The sequence below is a fragment of the Lacerta agilis genome, chromosome 15 (genome assembly GCF_009819535.1).
Source record: "Lacerta agilis isolate rLacAgi1 chromosome 15, rLacAgi1.pri, whole genome shotgun sequence".
Taxonomy (NCBI): domain Eukaryota; kingdom Metazoa; phylum Chordata; class Lepidosauria; order Squamata; family Lacertidae; genus Lacerta; species Lacerta agilis.
The window spans coordinates 41,906,558-41,933,127 of record NC_046326.1 but is presented as its reverse complement, the minus strand read 5'-3'; the positions used below and the strand labels follow the sequence as shown (position 1 = coordinate 41,933,127).

Sequence of the window (26,570 nt, the reverse complement as noted above, 5' to 3'; positions counted from 1 at the left end):
AAGTCAGGCGCTTGCCGTCTCTGGTCAGATGCTGGTTTTGTTCCTGCTCGGCCACCTGTTCCCAGAATCATGCCGCTGCCACCGGGGACACGGAGGGCAGCTCTCTTCCAGGGAACAAAAACATGTTGTTGCAGCTGATGATGAGAAGAAGGGCAGCAGCCTGGCTGCTGTCGGTGTTTTGTGCCGTTTGCTCCACAACTTACAAGCTCTGGCCCCTAGAGGGAGCACGGACTCCATCCAAAGCCAGAGAGCCAGGGACGCCACTTCTGTCTTCCCCTTCTCATGTGTGGAGATCGCAGCGCTCCAGAGAGGGTAGCAGCCCTCCTGACGCAGCCATGCGAGAGGTGACCAAGGGGAGGCGCCTCAAGCAGGCCACACTCCTCCAAGGGCCACCACCAGTAAATGGCATGTTCTGAGGATTGGGATCACTCCCATGTGATTCAGCTTTTAACTGGCAGGGTTGTTGAGAAACACCGAAGTCATAAATATCTGGGGCATTAGAATTAAAAGTAAAGGCAAGTAAGTGGAGTTGATAGAAGTACATGCAATATTTTCTCCCTGTCCCATAATACCAGAACTTGGGAACATCAGACAAAAGGATTCAGGACAGAGAAAAGGGTGGAACTATTCACACAGTGCACCCGAGAGAGCAGCAACACGAGAATGGGGCCTTTTCTGCAGTGGCTACCCATTTGTGGAATGCTCTTCCCAGGGAGCTTTGCCTGGCGCCTTCATTATGTACCTTTAGGTGCTGGGCAAAAGCGTTCCTCTTCAACCAGGCCTTGGGCTGATTTGACATCCCATGCCCTTTTAAAATGTGGTTTTTTGGGGGGGGTTATTGGGTTGTTTTTGTTTTTATTATGCATTTTGTGATTTTATTTTGTGACCACCCTGAGAGCCGCAGGTACACAAATTTAATAAATAAATAAATAAATAAATAATAACACCACCAACATGGATGGCTTTTAAAGGGGCTTAGACAAATTCTTGGGATGGTAAGGCTACCAAATATTACTAGCCAGGGTGGCTATAACCTGCTTCTACTATGGGAGGCACTATGCCTCTGAATATCAGCTTCTGGGAATCACAAACGGGATGACTGTTGCCGTTTCGCTCAGCTCCTGCTTTGGGCTTCCCGTCGGGGCACCTTGCTGGTCACTGCGAGAACAGGATGCTTGGCTGCATGAGTCACTGGTCTGATCCAGCAGCCAGTCTATTGTGAAGTTCTTGTTAGGTTTCTAAGGAAAAACCCACAACTTGCACAGGAAGATAAAAAAGAGACTGGGAGTTTTGGGAGGAAGGAGGTCCAAGAGCATAGGAGCAGGATCTTGCTGGTGGGAGGGGAATGTGGCTTGACAGTGCATCAAAAAGCAGTTGCTGCTGCTGGAAAACCCCCCTGGCCCCACAGGCCGCTCTCACACCCTGGCAAAGGTGTAACCCAAGAACCACAACCTTCCCTGCACCGTCAGGCTCTGAAACCCAAGAGCCAATCATATGAACGTGAATCAGCAAAGGATCTGTCCCAGGGTGGGCAGCGATGGTAAACAAGGCCGCAAGGCAGGGGTCAAAAAGGTTTCTCCGGACTACAGCACTTTTAGCTGCTGGTCAACAGCTGCTCATTGTAATGGCTACGTATTGCCTCCCGTAAGATCACAATTATATTTACCATAATTACCATTTGTGTGCTCAAAGCAGCCTCTACAATCTGCAACAACCTGATCTGCGCTTCTTGAGAACAAAGCCTGCATGCACACCCCACACGGGTCATGAATACTGACAGGTGACATATTAAGTCCCAAAAGAACCTCAAAACATGACATTCCACTCTTGCAGATTTGTGACTGAATTACTGTGGAGGCAGCAGATGACTTTCTGCATGTACTGGCCTTAAATTATGGCTGCTAATCTTTATAATTGATTTTGTTCTTTTATCTTTTCTGTAAACCACTTTTGAGGGTTTGTTTTTTTTAAATACAATCACACATTTTGTGAAATAAACAAATAAACTTTGATTATCACTTGCTGGAGAACATGAGTTGGGGGGGGGAGACTGCTTTGGGGGGCTTTGCACTGGGGCACCTGGCTGGCCACTGCGAGAACAGGATGTCGGACTTGGTGGGTCTTTGGTAAATATCCAGAAGTCAGGTTCCTCTATGCCTTGGGTCGGATCCGGCCCAACTGCCTTCTAAATCTGGCCCATGGACGGTCTGGGTATCAGTGTGTTTTTACATGAGTAGAATGTGTCATTTTATTTTAAATGCATCTCTGGGTTATTTATGGGGCATAGGAATTTGTTCTCCCCCCCCCCAATATATATATGGGGCTGGACCATATATATATATGCCATCCCTCAGACCTTGTGGGGGGCTGGACCATATGGTCCAGCCCCCCACAAGGTCTGAGGGATAGTGGACCGGCCCCCTTCTGAAAAAGTTTGCTGACCCCTGCTCTACGCTATTTACCTTTGTGGTTTGAAGGCAGTATCCCCTGTTCACTATTTGGATTACAGGGAAACATCCCTGGGAAGGGGTTTGCCCAAATAATGCCACACCTAACCATTATGCCATGCCAGCACCTCCTTGACCTCAATGATTTGGAAACATCCACCTGTTGCTTTTGCATTCTGGTGTGGGATGGGGGGGCGGAAGGGCATTAAGAACAGCCTGCTGGATCAGGCCCATGGCCCATCTAGTCCAGCATCCTGTTCTCACAGGCCGACCAGGTGCCCGTGAGAAACCGCCAAGCAGAATTCAAGCACAAGAGCAACACTCTCCCCTCCTGTGGATTCCAGCAGCTGGTATTCAGAAGCATTGCTGCCTGTAGAGGCAGAATTGAGCCCTCGACAGCCCTCCCCTGTGCCTCTTGGGTCAAATTTGACATTGCCTAATACTGATTTCAAAAGCACAAGTTAATAAACCCCTTTGTCCACATCAGGATCCCGTCATAAAATTGCTCAGGAAAACTCTGGTGAGCCTCGGAACCACTCATTTTCTATGCCTCAACCGCAGTGTGCAATAGGGAGATAAGCTTTTATTTGAATGTTTAGTCCTACTAAGAGTAGACCCACTGAACAGAACAGGTACAACTGATTGTGGTCCATCAACTCCAACAGGTCTACTCTTGAGTAGAGCGTAGTTGGATGCAACTCAAGGATCCCAGGCCTGTTTCGCAGGCTTGTCGCAAGGATCATGGCCGAGATAACTGCGCAAAGGGCTCTGAATGTTTGAAATGTGGTTTATAGCAACTGCCAAGTTTTGCTTGTTTGTTTTGGATGGGATTCTGCGATGGGCCCTGTAGAGTCTGTGCCTCCCAAAAGTTAAAAAGTTTGGGCCAGTGCAGATAACCTGCTGCTAGCCTGCCCCCCCCATTTGCCATGTGCCACCCCAACACACACACACACACACACACTTTTCAAAAGGCCTGACATCCACAGCAAAGCCACCTGGGAACCACGTGGCAGTGAGCTGGGATCCCTCTGGCAGGACATGCCGTCTCTCTCTCTTTCCGCTCTCTGGAGGTCACCCGAGGACACACATGTGTACAGTTGGAAGGGGGGGGGGAGAGAAGGAAAACACAGACAGACACATGACATATTGAGACATCTTTTCCCAATCAGATGATGGGGGTCTCTCATTACAAAAACAACCCCTTCGGTTTTGCATAAGAAAAGGAACTTGAGAAGGTGGGGAAGGGGAAGCCTGGGGAATCTGCAACACACAAACACACAGGCCCCTCAAAAGCCAGCCAGAAAGCAAAGTTGTTTTGGTGTTTGGGGGAAGCAGGTTGTGGGGGAAACACACACACACACAGTGCGCACAGCTAAAAAGCTTTTTAAAAAGATGACCTAAGTTTTAATTTATTCCTGCTGGGTCCCCCCCCCCCAATTTCCCCCATTGGTTTCAATGACCAACGGTTCTTACTGACTTTGTTTTCATCACAATTGATTTCACTGCATCCCAACGGATATTTTGGCAATTTATCTGATTTTTTAAAAAATGCTTTGATTGCTCCTCCACTTTTTTTTTGCAGAAAAGGGGGGTAAAAAGATATTCAACTAAGCTAAAAACTATGCATTTGTGCTCTCCCAAAATGCCACTTTTTACACACACACACGCAGTCAATGCAGCTCCAAAAGTTTCCTAAACTTTGCATCAAAGAGAGCAAGGATTTCTATTATTTCTGTGTGTGAAAGCTGAAATTCAGAAGAAGTCAGGTGCTGGCATTCCATGAAACACCCTCTGGCCCCCAGCTGCCCATTGTCAGGGACGCTGGGGTGCTGCCTTGGCTGTTTCAGACTCACCTGGCCAGGAGGATGCCCTGATACTCCTCTAGCTGCCGCATGAAGCTGGGGTTGGGCTTGGTGACGGTCCGGCGCTCCTTCACGTAGTCGTAGGCCCGGTCGAGGTTCCAGCCGTACTCCTTCATGGCGTAGGCAATCACCGTGGAGGCCGACCGGCTGACCCCCATCTTGCAGTGAACCAGGCACTTGGATCCGTTCTTCCTGCAAGACGATAAAGGGAAAGGGAGGGGGAGAGGTAGAGAGGAGGGTTACCCAAGTTCCTTCAACCGAGTCATCACCCAAATGGCACACTTGGGCTTTGTTGGGGAGAGAGCGTTTCACAGGTAGAATCAATAAATGCCATATATATCAAGACCTTGCAAAGCTGGTGCCTTCCTGATGTTCTGGACCAAAGCTCACTTCAGCACCAGTTTGGCAATACGTGGGTTTTTGTGTGTGTGTGTGTGTGCGCACACACACACACACACACACACACACAAAATATGTATCTGTATCTCTCTCTCGCTCTCCATGGGTCATCAGAGTAGATCCTCTGAAACTGGCAGGCCTCATTCACACTCACACATTTAGACAAGTTCATGGAGACAAGGGCTATGGGTGGCTATTAGCTCCACAGTCAGAGAGGCGGTGATGCTTCTGAATCCCAGTTGCTGGAAACCCCAGGAGGGGAGAGGGCTGATCCTGTGCTCAGGTCCTGCTTGCTGGCTTCCCACTATGGGCATCTGGCCGGCCCCAGTGAGAACAGGAGGCTGGATTCAATGGGCCCCCTTTCGCCTGATCCAGCAAGCTCATCTCATTCTTATTTAAGGGTTCTGAGAGCTGTTAGGAGGAAACACCCCCCCCCAATCCCAATTCTCCTCCCGGAGCTACAATTCCCACTCTTCCCTATGAAGAGGGACTGATTGTCAAACTGCTCTGGAAATTGCAGCTCTGTGCGGGGAAATCGGGGGCCTCCTAACAACCGTCAGCGCCCTCAACAAACTACAGCTCCCAGGATTCTTTGGGGGAAGCCACGAAGGTTTAACGGGGCATCAAAGTGCTTTAACTGCAAAGTTGTGCGGATGCCTGATTATCATCTTCCAAAGCAACTACTCTATTCCAAACTTAAAAATGGCAGTCGTTAACAGTTGTCAACAGGTTTCCCACACCTATCAGCCAATCCCCCATTCCCACCACCCTTCTGAGTATTACCCCTCCCCACCCTCTCACTATATATAAGGGTCTGGTGACTTCTGTTTCAGTGTATCTGAAGAAGTGTGCATGCACACGAAAGCTCATACCAAGAACAAACTTAGTTGGTCTCTAAGGTGCTACTGGAAGGAATTTTTTTATTTTTTTTTAAAATAGTAAGCGCAATGCTGGTGGTCAACGAAAGAGGTTCAAAGACTCTCTCAAGGTAAATCTAAAAAAATGTAGTATAAATACCAACAATTGGGAAACGCTGGCCTGCGAGTGCTCCAGTTGGAGAACAGCCTTGACCAAAGGTGTCATGGTGCTTTGAAGACCCTCCAACTCAAGACGAAAGGGAGAAACGAACTAAGAGGAAGGCATGCTTGGCAAATCCACACCATGATCAACTCCTGTCCAGAAACCTATATCCCCACTGTGGAAGGACGTATGGATCCACAATTGGCCTCCACAGTCACTTACGGACTCATTGTTAAAAGCCTGATTATGGAAGACAATTTTACTTGGCTACGAGTGATTGCTAAAGAAGAAGACTGTAAGTCTAGTGGTGGATGCAACCTGATATCTTTAGTTATAGGCCCACATGCTATATGGATGTGGAAACGCTTTTAATATTAAGATAAAAAGGGAACTTGCTTTGCTTTGGAGATGAATTTGTAGGTGTCGTTCCAGTAAGCCAGGAGATCTGTTGCTTCCTCGTCATAAACACGGATGTTGTGGTACTCAAAGACGCCAGGGAAGAAGTTGTCGATTTCTCGGGTGACGTTCAGAATGTACCGCACCCTGAAGCCAAAAGGGCAATAAGGCTGGTTTAGGGGGGGTGTTAGACACACACACACACACACACACACACACACACACACACAGGGGTGAGGCGATTCCTTCCCAGCCCTAAGAAATGTCTAAGAATCATAGAATGGTAGAGTGGAAGAGAGTCCCAAGGGGAATCTAATCCCCACCCTCCGTAATGCAGGAGTCACAAATCCCCAATACATGGCCATTGGATCCCTGACTGTTGTTCTGGTCCACAGCAGTCAACATGGGACCCTACGGATGCTAATGGACTTCCAACTCCTAGCAGCCCCTACAGGCAGCATGGTCAAATGCCATAGATGATGGGATTCTGATTTCACCAGCACATGGAGGGTTGTGGGTCCGCTGCTGAAGGGTTAAAGTGATAGAGCTGATTCCTGGAGTGGCGAGACAGGCCACAGAGAAGGAAATGGCTCCCAAACTGAGTCCTCCCAGATATCGTTGGACTCCCAATAGTCAGGGACAATGGATGCTGTAGGGCACCACCCTGGCTATCACTGCCTTGGTCTGAAGACACCCCCCCCCCCAAAGCAACAAAGTGGAACTGGGGGGCCGTCACTGTTTTTTTGCTCTCTGCTGGGTGGGATGAAGGACATTTCACCAAGGCTACGTTCTGGGACTTACCCTCTATTCTGCAGATCTTCCAGATTGGAGGCATTCCACTCTGAACCCTGCACAAAGGGAGAAGACATGGGTGGGGGAAATCAAATCACGTCAAGAACAGGGCAGGGTGTACAAACGCAGCAGGGGGTGGGGGATGGAGTGCACAGTATTGGGCAAAGAACCCAGGGCTCCTGGCTGGGAAATGGTAGTGTCAGAAAAGGGGAAAGGGAACCCCAAAAGAGACCTGATGGATCAGGCCAATGGCCCAACTAGTCTGCATCCTGTTCTCAAAGTGGCCAACCAGATGCCCCAATGGGAAAATGCCAAGCAGGACCTGAGTCCTCTCGCCTCCTGTGGTTTCCAGAAACTGGGATTCAGAAGCATTGCTGCCCCTGACTGTGGAGGGCAGAGCAGAGCCATTCTCCTCTCCTCCATGAATTGGACCAATCCTCTTTCAAAGTTGGTGGCCGTCGCTGCCTCCTGCAGCAGGGAGTCCCACAGTTCAGCTAGGTGCTGCGTGAAAAAAGGACTTTCTTTTCTTCCAACATTCAGCTTTGTTGGATCTCCAGGGGCTCTAGCGTTACACGAGAAGGAGGAAAACATTTCTCTATCCACTTTTGATTCCGCCGAGACAGTCAGGGCTGAAAAGGTGAGTCGTCTTCTTACGTAAAACTGCTGACTGATGCCTGGCCTGTGCATCCAGGGCCGGAGGGGGGTGGGGATGGGAAAAGCCCCAGAGCTGCTGACTCATCAGCCGGCGCAGCCTCGCGGGACGTGCCTTGGCACCAGGCGTGCTCAAACATTTCAGTAGCCCGGTGTTTACACAGCTCGAAAAGAGGAGGAGGACCCTTTGGTTGGGGATATTGCATGCTTCCAGCCAGAGCATCACCATCCCAGGCTTTACTGGAAGCAGAATCCCACCTGCCAGACTTGAATAAGCCTTTCCTGTGTATGTTCTCAAGCTTTCCCGGAGCACCTTTGTTCCTGTTGTTTTCTCCCAGGATAGGGGTGTGGGCAGGATGCTCAGGAAACCTCAGAAATTCCAGGCCCCGGGATGGCGAGAGGCATTCAGGGATATACCGAACACCTGCCTTGCGGGAGATGGTTCGCCTGCGCTCTCTGCTCTCCCTTGGGTCTTTTCGGTTTGCTTATGCAATAAATGTACCAAACCTAAATGCATGTACTCAATCCCACAGTAGGCAGTTCCCTCCCAATCTCATTGCATTAGAACTCGTAGACATCCAATGAAGCTGAATGTTGGAAGATTCGGGACGGATAAAAGAAAGGACTTCCTTCGTGCAGAGCACAGTTCAACTGTGGAACTCCCTGCCACAGGAGGCAGTGACGCCCGCCAACCTAGATGGCTTTAAAAGAGGATTAGGGAGCGAGGGCTATCAATGGCTACCAGCCACAACGGCCATGCTCTGCCTCCACTGTTGGAGGTGGCCATGCTTCGGAATACCAGCTTCTGGAAGCCACAGGGTGATCAAATCAAACTTTATTCACGTAGCCAACAGGCCATTGCGACTAAAAATACAGATAAAACAGATAAAAATACTGGAGAAAGACCAGTCAAGTACACAAATATATAATGATAAATCATATGAAACCCCCAGGCTAAAAGGCCGTTCAAATGGTGGCCTCGTTCTCAGAGAGTCAAACGATTTTCTCTGTTATCGTTTCTGTTCCTGCTAGAAATAAGGTAGACAATGAGGCCCTAATTTGGCGGCCTGAAATAGTCAGTAAAGATGGTACGATACTCTCGTTCCTCAGAGCTATATAGATAAGCCGATCAAGACAAATATAGACCTCAGGTGCATGGGCTAGTCATATATGTCGAGTTGTCTTTCAAATTGTGGCCCTTAGTCTCATTGCCCTCTCAATGAATCTGGTGACCTTCTCTGTTGTCTGGATGTTCTGGTCCGCTAACAAGTAAAACATTGCGGCCGCTTGGAAGCCACAGGAGAGGAGCGTTGTTCTTGTGCTCAGATCCTGCTTGCTGCCTTCCTACAAGCATCTGGGTTGGTCCCTGCGAGAGGAGGGTGCAAGACTAGATGGGCCATTGGCCTGATGTTCTTACGTGACATCTCAGCCTCTATAAATAAGAGCCGGTTTCTGCAACTCCGGCTAAGCTTAATTGTGACGGAGCAGTGAGAAGGAAGGCAGAAGAGGGAGATGGTGGTCTGTATGGCAGAGCAGATGGGGGGGGGGTTCTAAGAAGGGGGGACAGCAGGTAAAGTTGAGCAGCTTGTGAGCATGCCTAGCGGCCGTGTGCCAAAACACTTACCAGGAAGACGTGGTCAAAGATCTGCGTGGGGCTGTCCATCTGGCCGAGGATGACGATCATCTCGTTATCAATGAACTCCTTGAACTCCCGCAAGTTGCAGGCCATCTGCATCTCCAGCTCCGTGCGGATCTTGGGGAGGAGAGGAGGAGGAAGAGGCTGCCTTTGAGACGGTGCATTATTACATCGCTCAAACACCCACCCCGGGGGGTAGCAGTACCCTTCAGCTGACCCCCACCTCCCTTCTCTTATGGCCCCAGGAGAAACGGCCAGGGGTTCTTTAGCTGTGATTTCTCAGTGACCCTTGGGGTACCTTTTCAATTGTAAAATTCTATGAAATTTGCCTGCAATCAAACAAAACATTTAAGGAGCAGCCAGACCCTCAGAAGACAAAAGTTGCAAGAGTCAAGGGTTCCAACAGCAAGAAGGTCAGACCCCCCCGGCCCCCAAAAGCTGTAAAAAGGCAGCCACTGTCCTTTGGATTCATTCTCTCCAGCAGTAGGGCTTGTCATTTTAGAGAGTGAAACCTATTTTTTTGCAAAATTCTTCACTTAAAATGCGTTTTTGGGTGTGATGAATTCAAATCTTCTGGGGTTTTTTTGTGCCTGGACATTTAGCTTGGTAAGTCTATGTTTGATGAAGAAGCACACAAACTACTTTTGGAAAACCAAGTAATTTTAATTTTGTCTTCTGAAATTGTCAGGTAATGCTAAAGTATAATTAACATAAAATATAACTGTAAGTACCTGGCAATCATTTTTAATGATTTCTATGCAATTTTGCACATATTCCACCTACCAAGCAAAACTAAATTATGTTATTTTAACCTAACTAACGTTTGAATTCCCAAGTCATGTTGAAAGCTTTTGGCACCCCTCATTTTTGGGATTTCAAAGTTGAAAGATTCAACATGCATTGCCCTACTCCAGCTGGCAGCTCTGGATGGGGAATAGGACTGAAGGATGTGGTTGCAGCAACCAGGTGTCTCTCCCCGCCCCCCCCCAAACCCCCCCACTCAGCCTTCCCTGCCCTCTTTAGCAATCTGGGGGGCCAGCCCACCAGCCTCCTTTTCCTCACCTCCTTGGACGTGATGTTCTCCAAATCTTTCTGCATCATGATTTCCCTCAGCTTGGTCTTTATGAGACGTTCTGTGCGTTCCCGTTCCGTCGGGCTGCAGGGGCATGGGCAGAAATGGAAGAAAAAATAGTTTCAGAAGTCTCAGGGGCAGGCGGGGGTGCCATACACATTGGCTTCAAGACAGAAAGCGCCATTCCCTCCGACTGCCTCTGTGGGAGAGCTGCGAAGCCAAGCTCACACCATCGGCTCTGCTGAAAGATCTTCCTTCCCCTGGACTGTGCCAGCTGGTGAATCGAGGAACAACTGTTCAGAAATAGGGGTCTGAGTTTTGATTTTCCTCTTCCCTCCCTGTCCTTTCCCCTTGTGTGCCATGTCTTTTTTTAATTGTGAGCCTGCAGGTCGGGACCGTCTTGTTTTGACTGTATGTAAGTCGCCCCGAGAGCCATTTTGGCCAAAGAGCAGGGTAATAAAAACAAACAAGTGTAATTCTCAAGTTGAGTGGGGAACCTTTTTCATCCCGAGGGCCGCACTCTGTTCTGGGTGGCCTCCCGAGGGCCACGCTGCCAGTGGTGGGTGGAGCCAGAGGCGACAAAAGTGGCCGGAGCAATTCATGCAAATGTCTACAGGCCCTTCTCTACCTGCCATCCGGACAAACGACAGACAGCGGCAGTGAAGGGTGTGGTGTGGAGAGTCCTGAGGGCCAGAGATTGAGACCTCGAGGGCCTCTGGACCTGAGGCTCCCAGCCCCTTCTGAAAAACCTCCACAGCAAACCACACCAGGCAGGTGTTTTGACCTTCATCCGTCCACGTTTATGAGGATTTAATGGGCGAGATCAATGCCCACAGCTCTTTACAGCAGGGGTTCGGGGCAGGATGTGTGGCCCTGCAGACGCCAACTCTTATCAAGCACCCCTGACCTTTGGCATGCTGGCTGGGGCCAATGCAAGCTGGGGGCCGCAGCTTCCACCCCACCAACTCCTGCAATACAGCCTCAGCACAATACTGTGAGAGACTGGTCCCAGTGAGATTCATAGCTGAGTGGAGGTTCGAACCCTGGTCTCTCCCAGGCTGGAGCCCAACACTTTGACCACTACACCACTGAATCTCTGGGCCAAGGACTGACAGGGAACCCCAGTGAGATGTACCAACCACCACAGCACACTGGGCCTCTCCATCAGAAGTCATCCTGCAGCCTGCAGAGGTCCTAGCCCAGCAGAATTTTGCCAGCATATGCTACTGTAGCCTGGCCAGTAATTCTGCCCCCCCCCCCACTTCCTTGGAAAGGTAACAGGCTCCACGTTTCCTTATATGGAACACGCCACACAGCCAGCAGCACCCGCGGGTGCATTCCAGCAGCCTCTCTGGCCTTATCGCTGGTGGGTAAAAATAGCCAGGGCTTATCAGCAAGGGCCGTAGCAATCTGGGGCTGGGAAGCCCATGAAAAAACACCTCTCATCCACGTTTATATGCCATCATCCTGTATGTGAACACAGCCTCTGGCTGGATCAGGCCAAAGCGCACACACACGCACACACACATACATACTCATCCCGGCTAGATGGATGTCTCTGAGACCACCAGCAGAGATACGAAGCAATGTGGCCACAGCTGAGTGTCAGAGCCAACAAATGAATGAATCCAACAGTAATCGAAAGTTGTCCTAAGTGCACAGCTCCACAGTAACACGGAGAAGGGCTTTTAGTGTGGCAGCCCCTGTCCTGTGGAACAGCGTCCCTGTCGAGATACGACTGGAGCACATGTACTTTTCAGAAGAAAGGGAATACATTTTATGTTCCCCCAACGGATAACTGGGTCTTTGCCACAGATGTCCACTTCGTCAAGGATTTTAATCTTGTTTCAAACGTGTTTGCTGTTTTTGTGTTTTGAAACTGTTTCCAATGATGTAAAAGTGATGAATGAAATCATGATGATGAGGGATAGGCCTTGCGAAACAAGCCCAGCTGACAGGCGAGACAGGCTGGCAGAGAAACCAGCATGTTCTCAAACCCACCGGCCTCTGACATCCGAGATGTATATTTTCCAAGACCCACCCTATCGATTGCATTGCAGGAAGTTGGGACTAGATGACGCTCAGGGTCCCTTCCAAGCCTACAATTCTGTGATAGCTCTGCTCTGCCTCTGCAGTCAAGAGGCAGCAATGCTTCTGAATGCCATTTGCTGGAAACAGCAGGAAGGGAGAGCATTGCTCTTGTGTTCGAAACCTGTTTGTGGGTTTCCCAAGGGCACCTGGCTGGCCACTGTGAGAGCGGGATACTGGACTACTAGACTGACCACTGGCCTGATCCAGCAGGTCTGTTCTTACTTTCGTGACTGTTATTTGTTTTAAATGTTGCGTCTTGGAATGGCTGCAACCTGCCCCGGGACGTTAGGGTGGAAGGCAGGTAAGGAATCAAAACCGTCCCCAGCCCTACTCACACGTCTGTGAAGAGGGCAGGAGAATCGGGTCGGTGGGACTGGACATCTTGCATGGCGTTCCATTCGTTGACGGAGGACTGGTCCGAGTTGATGTGGCTCTCATAGTAGCTGACCCACGTGAGGAAAAGGCTCCCCGGGTAGTAGTTGTTGAGGCGAGCTACTTCGCAGGCCTTGTGGAGACTCTGCAGGGCAGACCTGGATGGAGCAGGTGGAGGAGGGAGAGAGTGAAAGCAGAGAGAAGAAGTCAGGGAATCTGAAACAGCCAGAGGACGGAGAGGGCCCACAGCTGAGCCAGGGAGAAATGACACTCTTAACTGCTATTATTATTATTATTATTATTAAAAAGAAACTTTATCAACCCAAAGAAAATACACATGATTACAAAGTGGGAATAATAATAATGTGGAACTGCTTTTCCTAATACATTCAACATAACTACAAATATTAAATAAATAAAATAAAATGGGAGATTAATTTCTCTCTGTTGCTTCACAGAAATGTCTGGTCAATCGTATAGCCCATCAAAGGAACCTGGACTCCGAAGAGAAGCAGCCAGGATAGGTTATTGGTTATTGGCATAAATGTGTACTGTAGCTGCTACTCTGCTGAGAGGTTCTTCTGATTGTGCTATATAATCAACGAAGTCAGACCATATGCTGCAAAACTTGTCTTTTGCTTTCCACTAAATAATCACACTTGGCTATTAGTATGTACCAACTTGTAAACTTTTGAAAATTAGAAATAAAAAGTAAACAACAACAACACGTGGCGGTTAGTATTGGCTATTTTTTTCACCTTTTGAGGTAAGAGCACCTCTAAAGGAGACCTATAGGGGAGCTGAGCAAGAAGGGAGCCCCACGCTCAATAACAGGATTCTCCAGTTACACATACAACCCACACCACACCCACCACTTCCCTCCTATTTCACAGAATGCAATCACTTTATTATATATAAATAAAAACAAATGTAGCAAATGCTGCTTCGTCCTGCATTTAGCTGTGATTCGTGCATTGAAGGGGGTTGGACATGATGACCCCTTAGGGGCCGCTTCCAACTCTGAAATTCTATGGTTCTATGAATCTCCTAGTAAGCTTCTGGTGGTGGGGGGGAACCTTTCTTCTCCTCCCCAAAGTTTTCCAAAGCCCAGTCTGACAGCCAGCCCAGAACACACGCTGCACACAAACAGGCAATGTCCAGTCTCACATGGTGCCAAATTCTTATCTCGGCATGGAAGGGAAGGCTCTCAGTGGCTGTGTTCCTCCTCGAGGGTCCGAGGCAGCAAATGTTGGGAATGGCAAGCGAGGAGAATTGCTCTTGTGCTCATGTCCTGCTTGTGGGTTTCCCAGAAGAGACACCTGGTTGGCCGCTGAGAGAACAGGAGGCTGGGCCAGATGGGCCCCTTTGGCTCTCGTGATGTCCCCATGATGTCCCCATGTTTACATCCCTTCCTGAGAGCTGTTGAGCTCGGAAGGGAGCCACAATGGGTTGAAGCCCATCACGGGGTGTGCTGTCATTTAAAAATGTCCCGAGATGCTTTCTAAGAAGGAGCCGCTCCACCTGTTTTGAGCTGGTGTCCTGACTCTGCCCGTGAAATGAAAGATCTAGGTTAAAAGCCACGACATGGGGCTCTCCCACAAATACATTGCAAGCTCAATGGGTGACACATTTCGAAAGAGCGAAAGCGATCCTGAGTCAGTGAATCCGCAAACTTAGAAGAACCCTACTGAGAACTGTCCTATAAAGGAGAAGGATTATCCGGCAGGCTTAGCAGGCACAACCTGGACATATAAAGCTTTGCCTGGCTCTTTGGATGCCAAAGAGAATCCCTTATAAACATCACCCAGCCAGTTTCGCTGGCAACTTCCTGACCTTGAACTGTCCCCCCATTCCAGCTAGTCACTGCAATATCCAATGCTTCACTTTTAGGAACGGGCACCCGTGTTTGCGTCCTCCTCTCTTCTGTCTCCTCCCTTTTTCCTTGTTTGTTGTGTCTTTTTAAAAATAGATTGTAACCCTGCAGAACGGGGACTCTGGTTATAAATGCTTGTATGAAAGCTACTCTGGGAGCCCTTTTGGACTTTAGAGCTGTAAAACAAATATAAGGGCTCTAAAACCAACCAACCAACCAACCAACCAACCAACCAATGCAGAGGTAACAGAGGGCTCCGTGGTAACCATAGAACCATAGAATTTTAGAGTTGGAAGGAACCCTGTGGATCATCTATTCCCATTCCTGCAGCTGTCCCATACGGGGATCAAACTTGCAACCTTGGCATTATCAGCACCATGCTCTAACCAGCTGAGCTACACAACACAACATTGGTGGTATATTGAAGACAGCCCATGGTGATTGCATTCCATCATTATGGAGAGCACCAGTTCTGACCTCAGCGCAAATGAAAAGCAGAGACATAGGGGTCAGCGAACTTTTTCAGTAGGGTGCCAGTCCACTGTCCCTCAGACCTTGTGGGGGACCGAATTATATATATATATATATATTTTTTTGGGGGGGGGATGAACAAATCCTTATGCCCCATAAATAACCCAGAGATGCATTTTAAATGAAAGCACACATTCCACTCATGTAAAAACACGCTGAATCCCAGACTGTCTGCGGGCCGGATTTAGAAGGCGATTGGGCCGCATCTGGCCCCCGGGCCTTAGGTTGCCTACCCACGGAGTAGCCAAGCTTCTACATAATGCAGCTGAAAGATGCACACCCAAGAGAGGTCCAAGGATCGTTCCAGGCTCCAAGGGCTTCTCGCGAGCCTACATTTCTGAGAATACTTCTTCCTTCCTACTCCACAAACCTTCTCTATAAACTGTGTGTAAAAAAGTAAAGGAACACAAAATCTCTCACCACATGGCTTGCACAGACACAGGCTTAAAGATGTGCACCCGGTTATCTGTCGAGACGCTGAAGCCCCTGGAAAGGAGGGAAATGGAGACAACACCCAGTCAAACAACCCTTCAGCAAAGATGGTGGTTTGGACACTCAGTGCTAATCAAAAAGGGCTGAGTGCTCTTCCTTCCTGGGAGGCTATGAAAGAGGGCAGCCCCCAGACACCCTGGTGACCTCCAGATGTTGGCTGAGGCTGATGGGGAGTTGCTTGGAGGGGGCCAGATGTTGGTTCAGGCTGCCCTCCTGCCTCAAAAGGACAACAAGCGGGTCAGGATTTATTGGAAGTTGCCTGATGGTTCAACGCTTGACCAAGAGCCTTCCCTAACTTTTACTTGCATGTAGGTAACACTCAATAATGCTTCCTGCATTGCAGAGCGGGGCAGGGAGAGAGAGAAGAGGAGGGCTTCTTGCACGTTCATAGCAACACAAAAACCAGACAATCACAGGCTCTTACCCATCGCCATCCAGATGAATCAAGGCATCGCTCCAGAGTGGCAGGACCAGCCCCATCGTACAAACACTGCTGTGGGAAACAAAAGGGGACGGCGATTTAAACTCGGCAAAATAATCCTTTACAAAAAGGGAAAGAAGGCCCATGGGGGATGGATGTTTTAAAGCACTGGAACAGACTTCAGCATACGTTGACAAGCTGGGAGGTGGGCAGAGGAGGGAGACCAAGATGATGAAGGGTCTGGAAACCAAGCCTGATGAGGAACGGTTGAGGGAGTCGGGGACATTTAGCCTGGATAATAGGAGTCTGAGAGGAGAGATATGATAGCTGTCTTCCAATATCTCAAGGGCTGTCACAAGGAGGATGGAGCAAGCTTGTTTTCTCCTACTTGAGGGTAGGACTCAAACCAATGGACTCAAGTTACAGGAAAGGAGATTCGTACTAAACATCAGGAAGAACTTTCTGACTGCAAGAGCTGTCCCACAGTGGAACGGACTCCCACAAGAGGTGGTGGACTCTCTTTCCTTGGAGGTTTTAAAGCAGAGGTTGAATGGCCCCCTGTCATGTATGATCTTTGCATGAGGTTGGACTAGAGGACCCTTGGGGTTCCTTCCAACTCTACAATTCTAAGCTTCGATGAAAGGGCCCATGTTAGTCTTGGCCAGTACTTTAAATGGGTCTACTCCGAATGGGACTAGCATTGGATACAACAAGGACCCCCTGGAGGATCACAACATTATTCATCGGTGCCTTTCCCCACAGCCAGGAACCTCCTGCAATGTCTTGCCCATGCACACGAAAGCTCATACCAAGAACAAACTCAGTTGGTCTCTAAGGTGCTACTGGAAAGAATTTTTTATTTTGTTTTGCCCATTCAAGACACATTGACAAAGGACTCCCTGCTTTCATCCTGGTAGGCTCAGACTGTTTTATTGCTTTGTGATAAGCGCTCTCTTTGTGTGTAAGGTAGAGAATGAATGATGGACAGCCTATCAATTGCCCCTTGAGTAGCTCCTCTCAATTCCTTGCTGTCAGTTTCTGTTCCCACAAAAAGAATGAAGGGATGGAAGGAAGATTTAATTACTGGTCCTTTCTCCCCTCCCCACTTTTTATGAGTTCACAGCAAAATAACGATTAATACCACGCAGAACATTTCTCTAACCTGGAGGAAATAGTAGGGCCCAGTGAGTGAGTGAGTGAGTGAGTGAGTGAGTGATTGAGTGAGATAAATGCAGACATTTTTCTTATTCTTTACATTATCGGTATTGTTTTGACTGTCAGTTTGTATGCAGGACACCTTGGGCAGTTTGTTGGAAAGGAGCCATGCAATTTTTAAAATGGTTAACCAACAGAGAGGGTATCGCACAAAGGCAGGGTCTGCTGACAACCCCACCCCCTCCACAAAAAGAACCCCCAGCCATCAGGGGAGGTTTTCTTAAAGGTAGAGGTGTGTGTGTGCAGGAAATGAGATTAACTCATGGAAAGAAAGGAGGGGGGTGAGGCAAAAAAGGGCACCTCTGAACAGCTTTCCAAAGAGACTGGAGATATTTTTAGGGATCTCTTCCACCTACCACTTCCACCAAAGCCCCCAGCAACAAGGCTAAATTGGGTTTGTAAATACTCAGTGGGTCAGAGGGGAGGGATATTCAGTGTGAGATACGTAAGCAGGGCTGGAAGGGATGGGAAAACTTCTTCCACCCACCACCACCAAGACCAAACAGAAATGGACATCAGGCTGAGTGTCCCACTTTATGCCCAGAACAGGGAGCAGGGACAGGGCTTTGCAGGGGTGCCACACCAGGACCTAGGAGACCAGGGTTCAAATCCCTGCTCAATCAGAAAGCTCAGTGGGGTGACCTTAGGCCACTCTTTCCCTCTCAGCCTAACTACCCCACAGGGTTGATGTGGGATAAAACCAGGTACACCATTATTGAGCTCCTTGAAGGAAAGATGGGCTACTCGTTCATTCATCCTTTTATTTGTATGCTGCTTTTCCACACAGGCACACAAAATCGAGCTCAGAGTGGCTTACAACAAAGAAAACAGGGTTGCATATGTAATAAATGTTACCCTTCAATGATACTTCTGGAAAAAATACAATCAGAATTACAGGTAAGTAATTTTCACTCGAGCTCATTCAAAATCTCACCTGCTTTGAGATTTGTGCTGCACCAATGTGCTTCACAGCCTTGAGGACTAGAAATTTGTGCTCTGTGGCAACACCACTTTTGTTGTTGTTGTGGGAAGCCTCCTGCACTCACAGTGAGGACCTGATTGGTGATGCTCCCTCTTAAGCAATCTAGACAACAGGGATTCTTTGGCAGTGACTCCTGTGTTGCAGGGGTTAGACAAGATGACCCTTGGACTCCCTTCCAAGCCTACAATCCTGTGATCCTATAAATGTTTCAACCCATCCTTCAGAGGAAAACAGCTCCAAACCCCTCAATGATCGACAGCCCTCTTGGAGAACTTGCAAAAAAATAAATAAGATAACAATTGCACATCCTGGTCAGCTCTCTCAATCCGATTCGCCACTTACCTGTCGTTGCAAGAGAAGTCCATTCCCAGGACAATGCTTTCCTCGGTGTCCTGCCGACCATTAGTTGAGACCACCACCATGTATCGAGTCCGGTTCTGGTACGTGCTTTCCAGTCTCACGGCCTGGGAAAAGAAGGTGAGAAGCTTTTCAGCTGTTTGTAGAGCCCACTCTCCATAGTCTACACCAGGGTGCAGTGTCAATTGAGCTCACTGCTGTCTACACTGGCTGGCAGCAGCTCTCCAGGGTTCCAGGCAGGGAGTTTTCTCCCAGTCCTACCTGGAGATGTCATAGGGGATTGGACCCAGGACCTTCTGCCTGCAAAGCAGGTGGCTCTACCACAGAGCAATGGCGCTCCCTGCACCTCTGCCAGGCTGAGAGAGGGGAGACGCATCTGCCACTGGTTTCCCAGTATGAGCCAAAGCCCACGGAAAAAGGGCTTGGAAGGTCAGCAAGAAGTGTTTGGCAGGAAAAGGGTGCCACCTTAAAAGAAAACAGTGACTCAATGGGCAGCAATTCTGCATCAACATTAACTCAAGCCCAGGGCGCCAAGAGTATGCAGAACCCAGCAAATCCCCTAAACCGTGCATGTCTGCAAAACAGTTGCCACCTGAAAAACAAGGCATCTTCGACTGCTGGTGCCTGTGGAGGAACCAAGGTCTGTGCCAGCGCAGAAAACTCCTTGAGATACGATTAAGACTGCATCAAATCACTGGCCTTTCAAACCTCACTCTGCAGCCAGGAGGTTTGCTTAATCTTCTTAAAAAGAAACGATGAAAACAAACCCGAAACCTGAGATTATCTTGGGATATTCAACGGGGCATCCCAAACTTGTCTCCCTACTGCTCTGCAACGCAGGAGGGATGCTGAAAACCCCAGACTGCTGCAGTTACAAGAACTCTTTTTGAGCTGCTGGATAAGGGGAATAGCTTCAACCGGCATGTGTGTGTGTGTGTGTGTGAGAGAGAGAGTGTGTACCTGCTCCGAACCTCCGGAAGTGCTCTGGAGAATCCCTCCATCCTTCAAGAAAACTAGAACTTCCCCCATGATCAGAGAGGAAAACTTTGACTTCATTGCAGGGGGCTGGGCTGGAGGACCCCTTTGAGTTCCCCCTTCGACCTCTACAATTCTACGATAGGAAATAAGCCCGCCTACGAACAACCGGCGACGGGCGCTTGGCTGTACGGACCAAGAACAGCCGGCGAGGTTCAGCTCCAGACTGTGGAGGAGCTGAGTCAGCACAAGGAAGACTATATATGCCAGGTCCTCCCCCCGCCGGCCCCGGTCTGGTTCCCCATCCTGATGCCAAGTCGGCAAGATACGTAGGGGCGCTGACGCGGCACGCCAGGAAGCCAGCGTCACGCAGCGCAAGCCGCTTACAAGAAGCCAAGAGGAACTTGCCTTGTGTGGCCTGAAGATGCCCCCTGGGCAGGGGTGGGGCGGACCCCTGGCATTCGGCGCATCCTTTTTCTTTTTACAGCCTCCTAGCTCCACTCCCAGGACATTTGCTTTCTGCTTGATGTTTTCTGACCTCGCAGACTGCAAGATGAACCCATGGCACTTACTGCAGAAGGAACGTCTTGAGTATGCTAACTGGCCAATCTAGGGTGTGTGGATTTTATTTTATTTTGCCCAGAGCAGCCCAACCACAGAAAGAACCGCTTCTGCTAAACAGTCGTGGTTCTTTTCTAAGAACTTCCTGAATGGGAGGGCCCTGGTGGGGGGCCTGAAACCTCAGATGAGCTCCTCCAAGGCAGGCTCGGGGCTACAGGAAGTGGCATTCCGGCACCGGCGTAAACCGTGCAAGTAAAACACCCTCCCTGAACAAATCCTGCCCCAGAGACCCCTTGGGAGTCTTGTGTGGCTTAGCTTCCAACTGCAGAGAGCTAGAAACCGTGGTTTTCCCCAGGAAGGCATGGGAAATCTGTCCCCAATGCCCGGTGGCTTTTCCCTACAGATCTGTGGGACAAAACAGAGCACCAGCTTCAGAGAGCCAGTGTGGTGTAGTGGTTAAGAGCGGCAGACTCATAATCTGGAGAACCGGGTTCGTGTCTCCGCTCCTCCACATGCAGCTGCTGGGTGACCTTGGGCTAGTCACACTTCTTTGAAGTCTCTCAGCCCCACTCACCTCACAGAGTGTTTGTTGTGGGGGAGGAAGGGAAGGGAGAATGTTAGCCGCTTTGAGACTCCTTCGGGTAGTGATAAAGCGGGATATCAAATCCAAACTCTTCTTCTTCAGTTACGAATGAGTACGTGGTTTTATGGTACAACACTCGTACTTCCTTTGACTTGCCAGTGGGTACAACTGTCCCATGAGGGTCAAAACGGAGCGTGCATGTCCAATAGCAGTGTAACTTGGGGAACTGGGTGTCAAATAGGGGAAGGGCTGACCCTGCAAATCCTGCTCGCTGGGGCTTTTTCAAAGGAACCCATCTGGTCCCTGGTGGCACAGAAAACCAGCATGGACAGAGATATTTTAGTTAAGTAGCAGGTGTCAGCCTTACGAACATAAGAAGCATCTGCAGGGTGAGGCCAATGGCCCATCTATCCCAGTATCCTGTTCTCACAGTGGCCAACCCGATGACCCAGTGGGAAAGCTGCAAGCCAGACCTGAGCACAAGAGCAACTCTCCCCTCCTGCGGTTTCCAGCAATTTTTATTCAGAAGCATTGCTGCCGCCAACCAGGCAGGAAGAGCACAGCCACCCTGACTAGTAGACACTGATAGCCCTCTCCTATAATTAACAACAACAACAACAACAACAACAACAGTAAAGGACCCCTGGACAGTTAAGTCCAGTCAAAGGCAACTATGGGGTTGCAGCGCTCATCTCGCTTTCAGGCCGAGGGAGCCAGCATTTGTCCACAGACAGCTTTCCGGGTCATGTGGCCAGCAGGACTAAACTGCTTCTGGTGCAAAGGGACACAGTGACGGAAACCAGAGCGCATGGAAATGCCATTTACCTTCCCGTCACAGCAGTACCTATTTATCTACTTGCACTTTGGCATGCTTTCGAACTGCTAGGTTGGCAGGAGCTGGGACCGAGCAACGGGAGCTCACCCCGTCGCAGGGATTCGAACCGCTGACCTTCTGATCGGCAAGCCCAAGAGGCTCAGTGGTTTAGACCAGAGGCCACCCGTGTCCCCATGGCGTAATAGCTGCCACCCGTAAAAGAGCAAAAAAAGGGGGAAAGGAACACAAATTGGAGTGGGCCTGCCCTCCCCTCCTTGATGGCAGCAGCGGGGAGGCACTCACACATTTGCAGCTTTGCTCAGAAGGGAAGGGAGAGCAAGCATCCAATCCTGGCTCCCAATGAAATATGGGCATGTCGTAGGGGTAGGGCGTATGTTCAATGCGGGAGAAGCTGAGCCACTCGTGCAGACAGGAACTGAGCAGTAAGAGCAAAAAGCCCCTCTTGTGCATTGGGTTTTTTGTTTTTTAAAAACAAAATAAGGGGATAGTTACTGAGACCTTTTGCTGGTATGTTAGACAGTATGGATGGCCACGCAGTCACCCAAGGGCACCACGTTGGCAACCCCCTGGTTACCCAAGGGCACCACACTGGCAACCCCCTGGTTTAATGTGACCCGGCAGGGCTTTATACAGTGCAAGGCATGTCCTGCTATGAAGCCAGCAGACGCTAAAAGGGGAAATGCAGCTTCTTTCCCCTTAACTCTCTATATGGACTCCAGCTTCCTGCTAGCTCTCCAGTGGCCTGTCTGGCATCAAGTGGATTAGCGTAATCTAATTTGCTTTGCTAAACCAATCTGGGCAGCAATAATTAGCAGGGTGGTTTTGACATAAGATCACCGCTAAACAGAGCCCAGAGAGGCCAAAGGGGACGGCCTGCCCTCAAGCTGCCGAAACAGGATTTGCTGAGCGCCAAGGGTGGAGGGGAGCAAATTTCTAGGACAAGCAGGAGGAGGAGTCATTCCCCTCCCTGCTCACTGTCGGGTGTCCTTCCAAGGGGGGGGGGACACACAGTCCAAAGAGGCAGCTTTGGACCCTGGGGCCTCCAGTCCAGGAGGTTTACAAATGCTGCTTGCACCAATCACAAGACTGGCCCACCAGGTTCTGCTGCTTAGGTATGCATATCCCCATGAGGCTTAAGACACAGCATACCCGCCCCCTCCCATGGTTTAAAAAACAAATGAACTATTTATCTGTCCTGGTCAAAGCTACAGGTATAGATTGGTTGGGTGAAAAGCTTATGCTCTGTTTTATCTATTTTAGATCATAGAGTTGAAAGAGACTGCAAGGGCCATCCAGTCCAACCCCCTGCCAAGCAGGAAACACCATCAAACCATTCCTGACAGATGGCTGTCAAGCCTCCGCTTAAAGACCTCCAAAGAAGGAGACTCCACCACACTCCTTGGCAGCAAATTCCACTGTCGAACAGCTCTTACTGTCAGGAAGTTCTTCCTAATGTTTAGGTGGAATCTTCTTTCTTGTAGTTTGAATCCATTGCCCCGTGTCCGCTTCTCTGGAGCAGCAGAAAACAACCTTTCTCCCTCCTCTATATGACATCCTTTGATATATTTGAACATGGCTATCATATCACCCCTTAACCTTCTCTTCTCTAGGCTAAACATACCCAGCTCCCTAAGCCGTTCCTCATAAGGCATCGTTTCCAGGCCTTTGACCATTTTGGTTGCCCTCCTCTGGACACGTTCCAGCTTGTCAGTATCCTTCTTGAACTGTGGTGCCCAGAACTGGACAAAGTATTCCAGGTGAGGTCTGACCAGAGCGGAATACAGTGGTACTATTACTTCCCTTGATCTAGATACTATACTCCTGTTGATGCAGCCCAGAATTGCATTGGCTTTTTTTTTTTTTAGTAACTTCCAGTAACTTCTAAGATCAGGTATGGGGACCAAATGTCCCCCCCAAGGACTTCACACCCTCCTTGAGTACTTTTGCTTGGCTGGAAAGTGTCCTGGAAGCCTGACAATGCCTCTTGGTTGCCTGGATGGAGGATGGAGGGGGTGTCTGAGCATGTGCAGAAACTAGCTAAGTGTACAGAAGCAAAATCTACATTTCTTGTCCCCACCCACCTTTGTGCCTGGCCCTACCTACTGCTGGTGTGCGGCCCCTTGGAGGTTGCGGCCCTCAGATTCCCCACCCCTGATCTGGGCTGCCATGTGCAAGTCTCACACAAATAGCAGAAGAGCAGATTCTGCCCCCCTGCCAACCTAAGAACCGCCTTTAAACTCAAGTGGGGAATGCTCCAATGGTTTGGGGGCATTTTTACCCCTTGCTATGAAATAGTATCTCCCACCCCTTGCGAAGATGGCCATTTGTCAGGGATTCTTTGGCCGGGATTCCTGCATTGCAGGGGATTGGACTAGATGACCCTGGGAGGGGGGTGTCCGTTCCAACTCTCTGTTTCTATGATACAAAGTCCGTTCTGCATATTCTGGCCGAGAATTCCAAGACCTGGGGAAAGGCCTTTTCCGTTTCTGATACCCAGGGTGCCTTTAAATGAAATTTGAACCTAGAACCTCTTGCATGGGAAGTAGGTGCTCTGATCTCTCAGAGATGTTAGCCACACTTTGCTGTAATGATTCCTGCCCAGCAAGCAGTCTTTCTACAGGCATATGCCTCCCGACAACTCAAAACAACAATACAGGTTTTTAGAGACCCAGATCTCCGCTGCTGTGCCCTGAAAGGCCACCAAAAACTACTCTTCAGGAAAAGCAAGCCACTCTCTCAATCCTCTTCCCTCCCCAACCCCACTCAAGTTTGGGAACCAAGTGTAAATATAGCAACTTCCTGCTGCTATCTGCCCATTAACCGGGGCTATTTCTAAACTGGAAAGCTGGCTTGGACCACAGAGCTAGGCGTCATTTCTAGGCTCTGACCAACGTCAGCACTTTTTCCATAATCCAGGAAAGGACAAACGTTTCCTCCGAAAGGGTCTCATCCCTGGATTTCGGAAGGGCTGCACGGATCAAAGGGTGTGCTTAGGGGGAAATCAATAAATCCCAACTCCTCTGACAAGGAAAGCTGAGTTCCGAAGCACATCTAAACGTGCCTGCGCTGTATATTTATTATCTATACAAAAGCACTTCTAAACTGCTTAGGATTTAAAAAAAAATCAATCTTTAGTGGCATACAAAAACAACATGTTAAAAAGCAGTGTTACATAAACAGGAATCCAGGAACAACAAGGTCAATTCTTACAGGCTGTGCAAAAAAGAAAACCTCTTTAAATGACGTTTGAAGCAGCTGGTAGGTAAGGCATCACATACGACCATTTTGGGGTCACTGCCCTGTGATGTCTGTGATGGTGCCACGAGTAAAATTTCTCTCCAATGACCTAAGCGATCTCACAAGTCTACAGGGGGCAGACAGGGGGGTCTTTTCAGGCAACCTGGTCCTGGGTTGCTAATGGCCTTGAGCATGGCAGCCCAGGAAGGGATGCTCTCTCACCGCAGAAACAAGAGATGAATTCTGCCTCTGGTTGTTGCAGGTGGCAGGCGAAGAAGTCCTACCTCCCAGAAACTGCATGAAGTACTTTATTCTATCTATCCTGAATCTTCAAGCACTCAGCTTCACTCAATGTCCATGAATTCTAGCGTTACAAGAAAAGGAGGAAAAGCTTTTCTCTACCCATTTTCTTCTATCACTTTTATACATGGAGGTAATTAAATCTGACCAGGAGGCAACACCGTCTTCTCAAAGGCAGTCCTTAACACTCTAAAATAAAATAAAAATTGTTAATCAAGTCAGTTCTTTGGGCATCCAAGGAAGGAAGACCTTCCTTTGCCCAGGGATTGGCCACTCAAAAGTTCCCTGCTACCCCTACAACTCCGAGTATTGACTGAAACCGGCCCAGCACAAACAGGAGCGGATGATCAAAGAGTGACCCCGGCATGACTTTGGCTCTCCCAATTTGGTACTGCACAAAGTGGCCCCATTGTCCCCGTCTGCGACCCCTCGTCCTCCTTGCTTGAAAGCCCAATTTATCAAAAATAACCCAAGAAAGCTACCCACGGAAAACGTACAAAGCCGCCAGTGATCGCACAGAACAATGATTTGCTGATCGGTTGGGAGCCGGCGGCAGTGCTGAGCACACCCCACCCACCAGATGAACACTAACTACCAGTAGAGGTTTGCCAAGAGACTGGGTGGGATGGGGGAAGATGGGCTCATGACTTGCTCCTCAAGAAGAGCCTGCTGGATCAGGCCCATGGCCCACCTAGACCAGCATCCTGTTCTCACAGCGGCCAGCCAGCTGCCCCAATGGGAAAACAGCAAGCAGGATCCGGACACTAGAGCAACTCTCCTCTCCTGGGGTTTCCAGAAACTGGGATTCAGAAACATTGCTGCCTCCAACCGTGAAGGCAGAGCAGAGCCAGCCTGGCTAGGAGCCATCAGTAGCCCTCTCCTCTTCCATGAATTTCTCTACTTCTCTTTTAAAGACATCTAGGCTGGCGGCCATCGCTGCCTCCTGTGGGAACAGGTTCCATAGTTCAACTCTGTGCTGCTCGTGGGAATATGAACTGGTTCTAGGATTTGGCAAACCATCAGAAGAACATCGGAAGAAGAGCCCTGCATCTGGATCAGGCCACAGGGCGGCCCGTCTTGTCCAGCCTCCTGTCTCTACAGGGGTGACTTAGATGCCCCAAAGGGAAGCCCGCAAGCAGGACTTGAGCCTTACAGGAGCAGCTCTCTCCCCTCTTGAGATCCCCCTCAACTGGTTCTCAGAGGCCCCAAACACTGTAGGGAGAATATAGCCACTGGTGCCTGCATCTGCCCTGAATTTGTCTACTCCTCTTTAAAGTGCCCAGGAAGCTGTGTGTGAACAACACAGGTTCATCTAGCCCAAGCAGCATCTCCTCTGACTGACAGCAGCCCTCCACAGCCTCTCAGGCCAGGGAGGGGTCTGCCCCACCCCCTGATTCAGAGATCCTTTCAACCACAGATGCCAGGAATCCAACCTAGGGTCTTCTGTAAGCAAATGCTTACTCTGCCAGG

The 26,570-nt window shown here is 49.4% G+C and overlaps 1 protein-coding gene across 4 annotated transcripts in view; it reads right to left on the bottom strand.

Moving 5' to 3' along the window:
- The window catches only part of SSH2 (slingshot protein phosphatase 2), a 76,996-nt gene that overhangs the window by 7,718 nt on the left and 42,708 nt on the right, over window positions 1–26,570 (bottom strand). For 3 of the 4 annotated variants that reach the window (XM_033172016.1, XM_033172013.1, XM_033172014.1), the window contains exons 4-12: window positions 18,595–18,716; window positions 16,059–16,127; window positions 15,563–15,628; window positions 12,702–12,896; window positions 10,266–10,359; window positions 9,192–9,320; window positions 6,926–6,972; window positions 6,125–6,271; window positions 4,301–4,501 (exon numbers count right to left, since the gene is read on the bottom strand). In XM_033172016.1, coding sequence (XP_033027907.1) covers window positions 4,301–4,501; window positions 6,125–6,271; window positions 6,926–6,972; window positions 9,192–9,320; window positions 10,266–10,359; window positions 12,702–12,896; window positions 15,563–15,628; window positions 16,059–16,127; window positions 18,595–18,716 — 1,070 coding nt within the window. Of the gene's footprint in view, window positions 1–4,300; window positions 4,502–6,124; window positions 6,272–6,925; window positions 6,973–9,191; window positions 9,321–10,265; window positions 10,360–12,701; window positions 12,897–13,905; window positions 14,174–15,562; window positions 15,629–16,058; window positions 16,128–18,594; window positions 18,717–26,570 lie in introns of those variants that run through there. The other variant, XM_033172015.1, reaches the window with a different exon arrangement.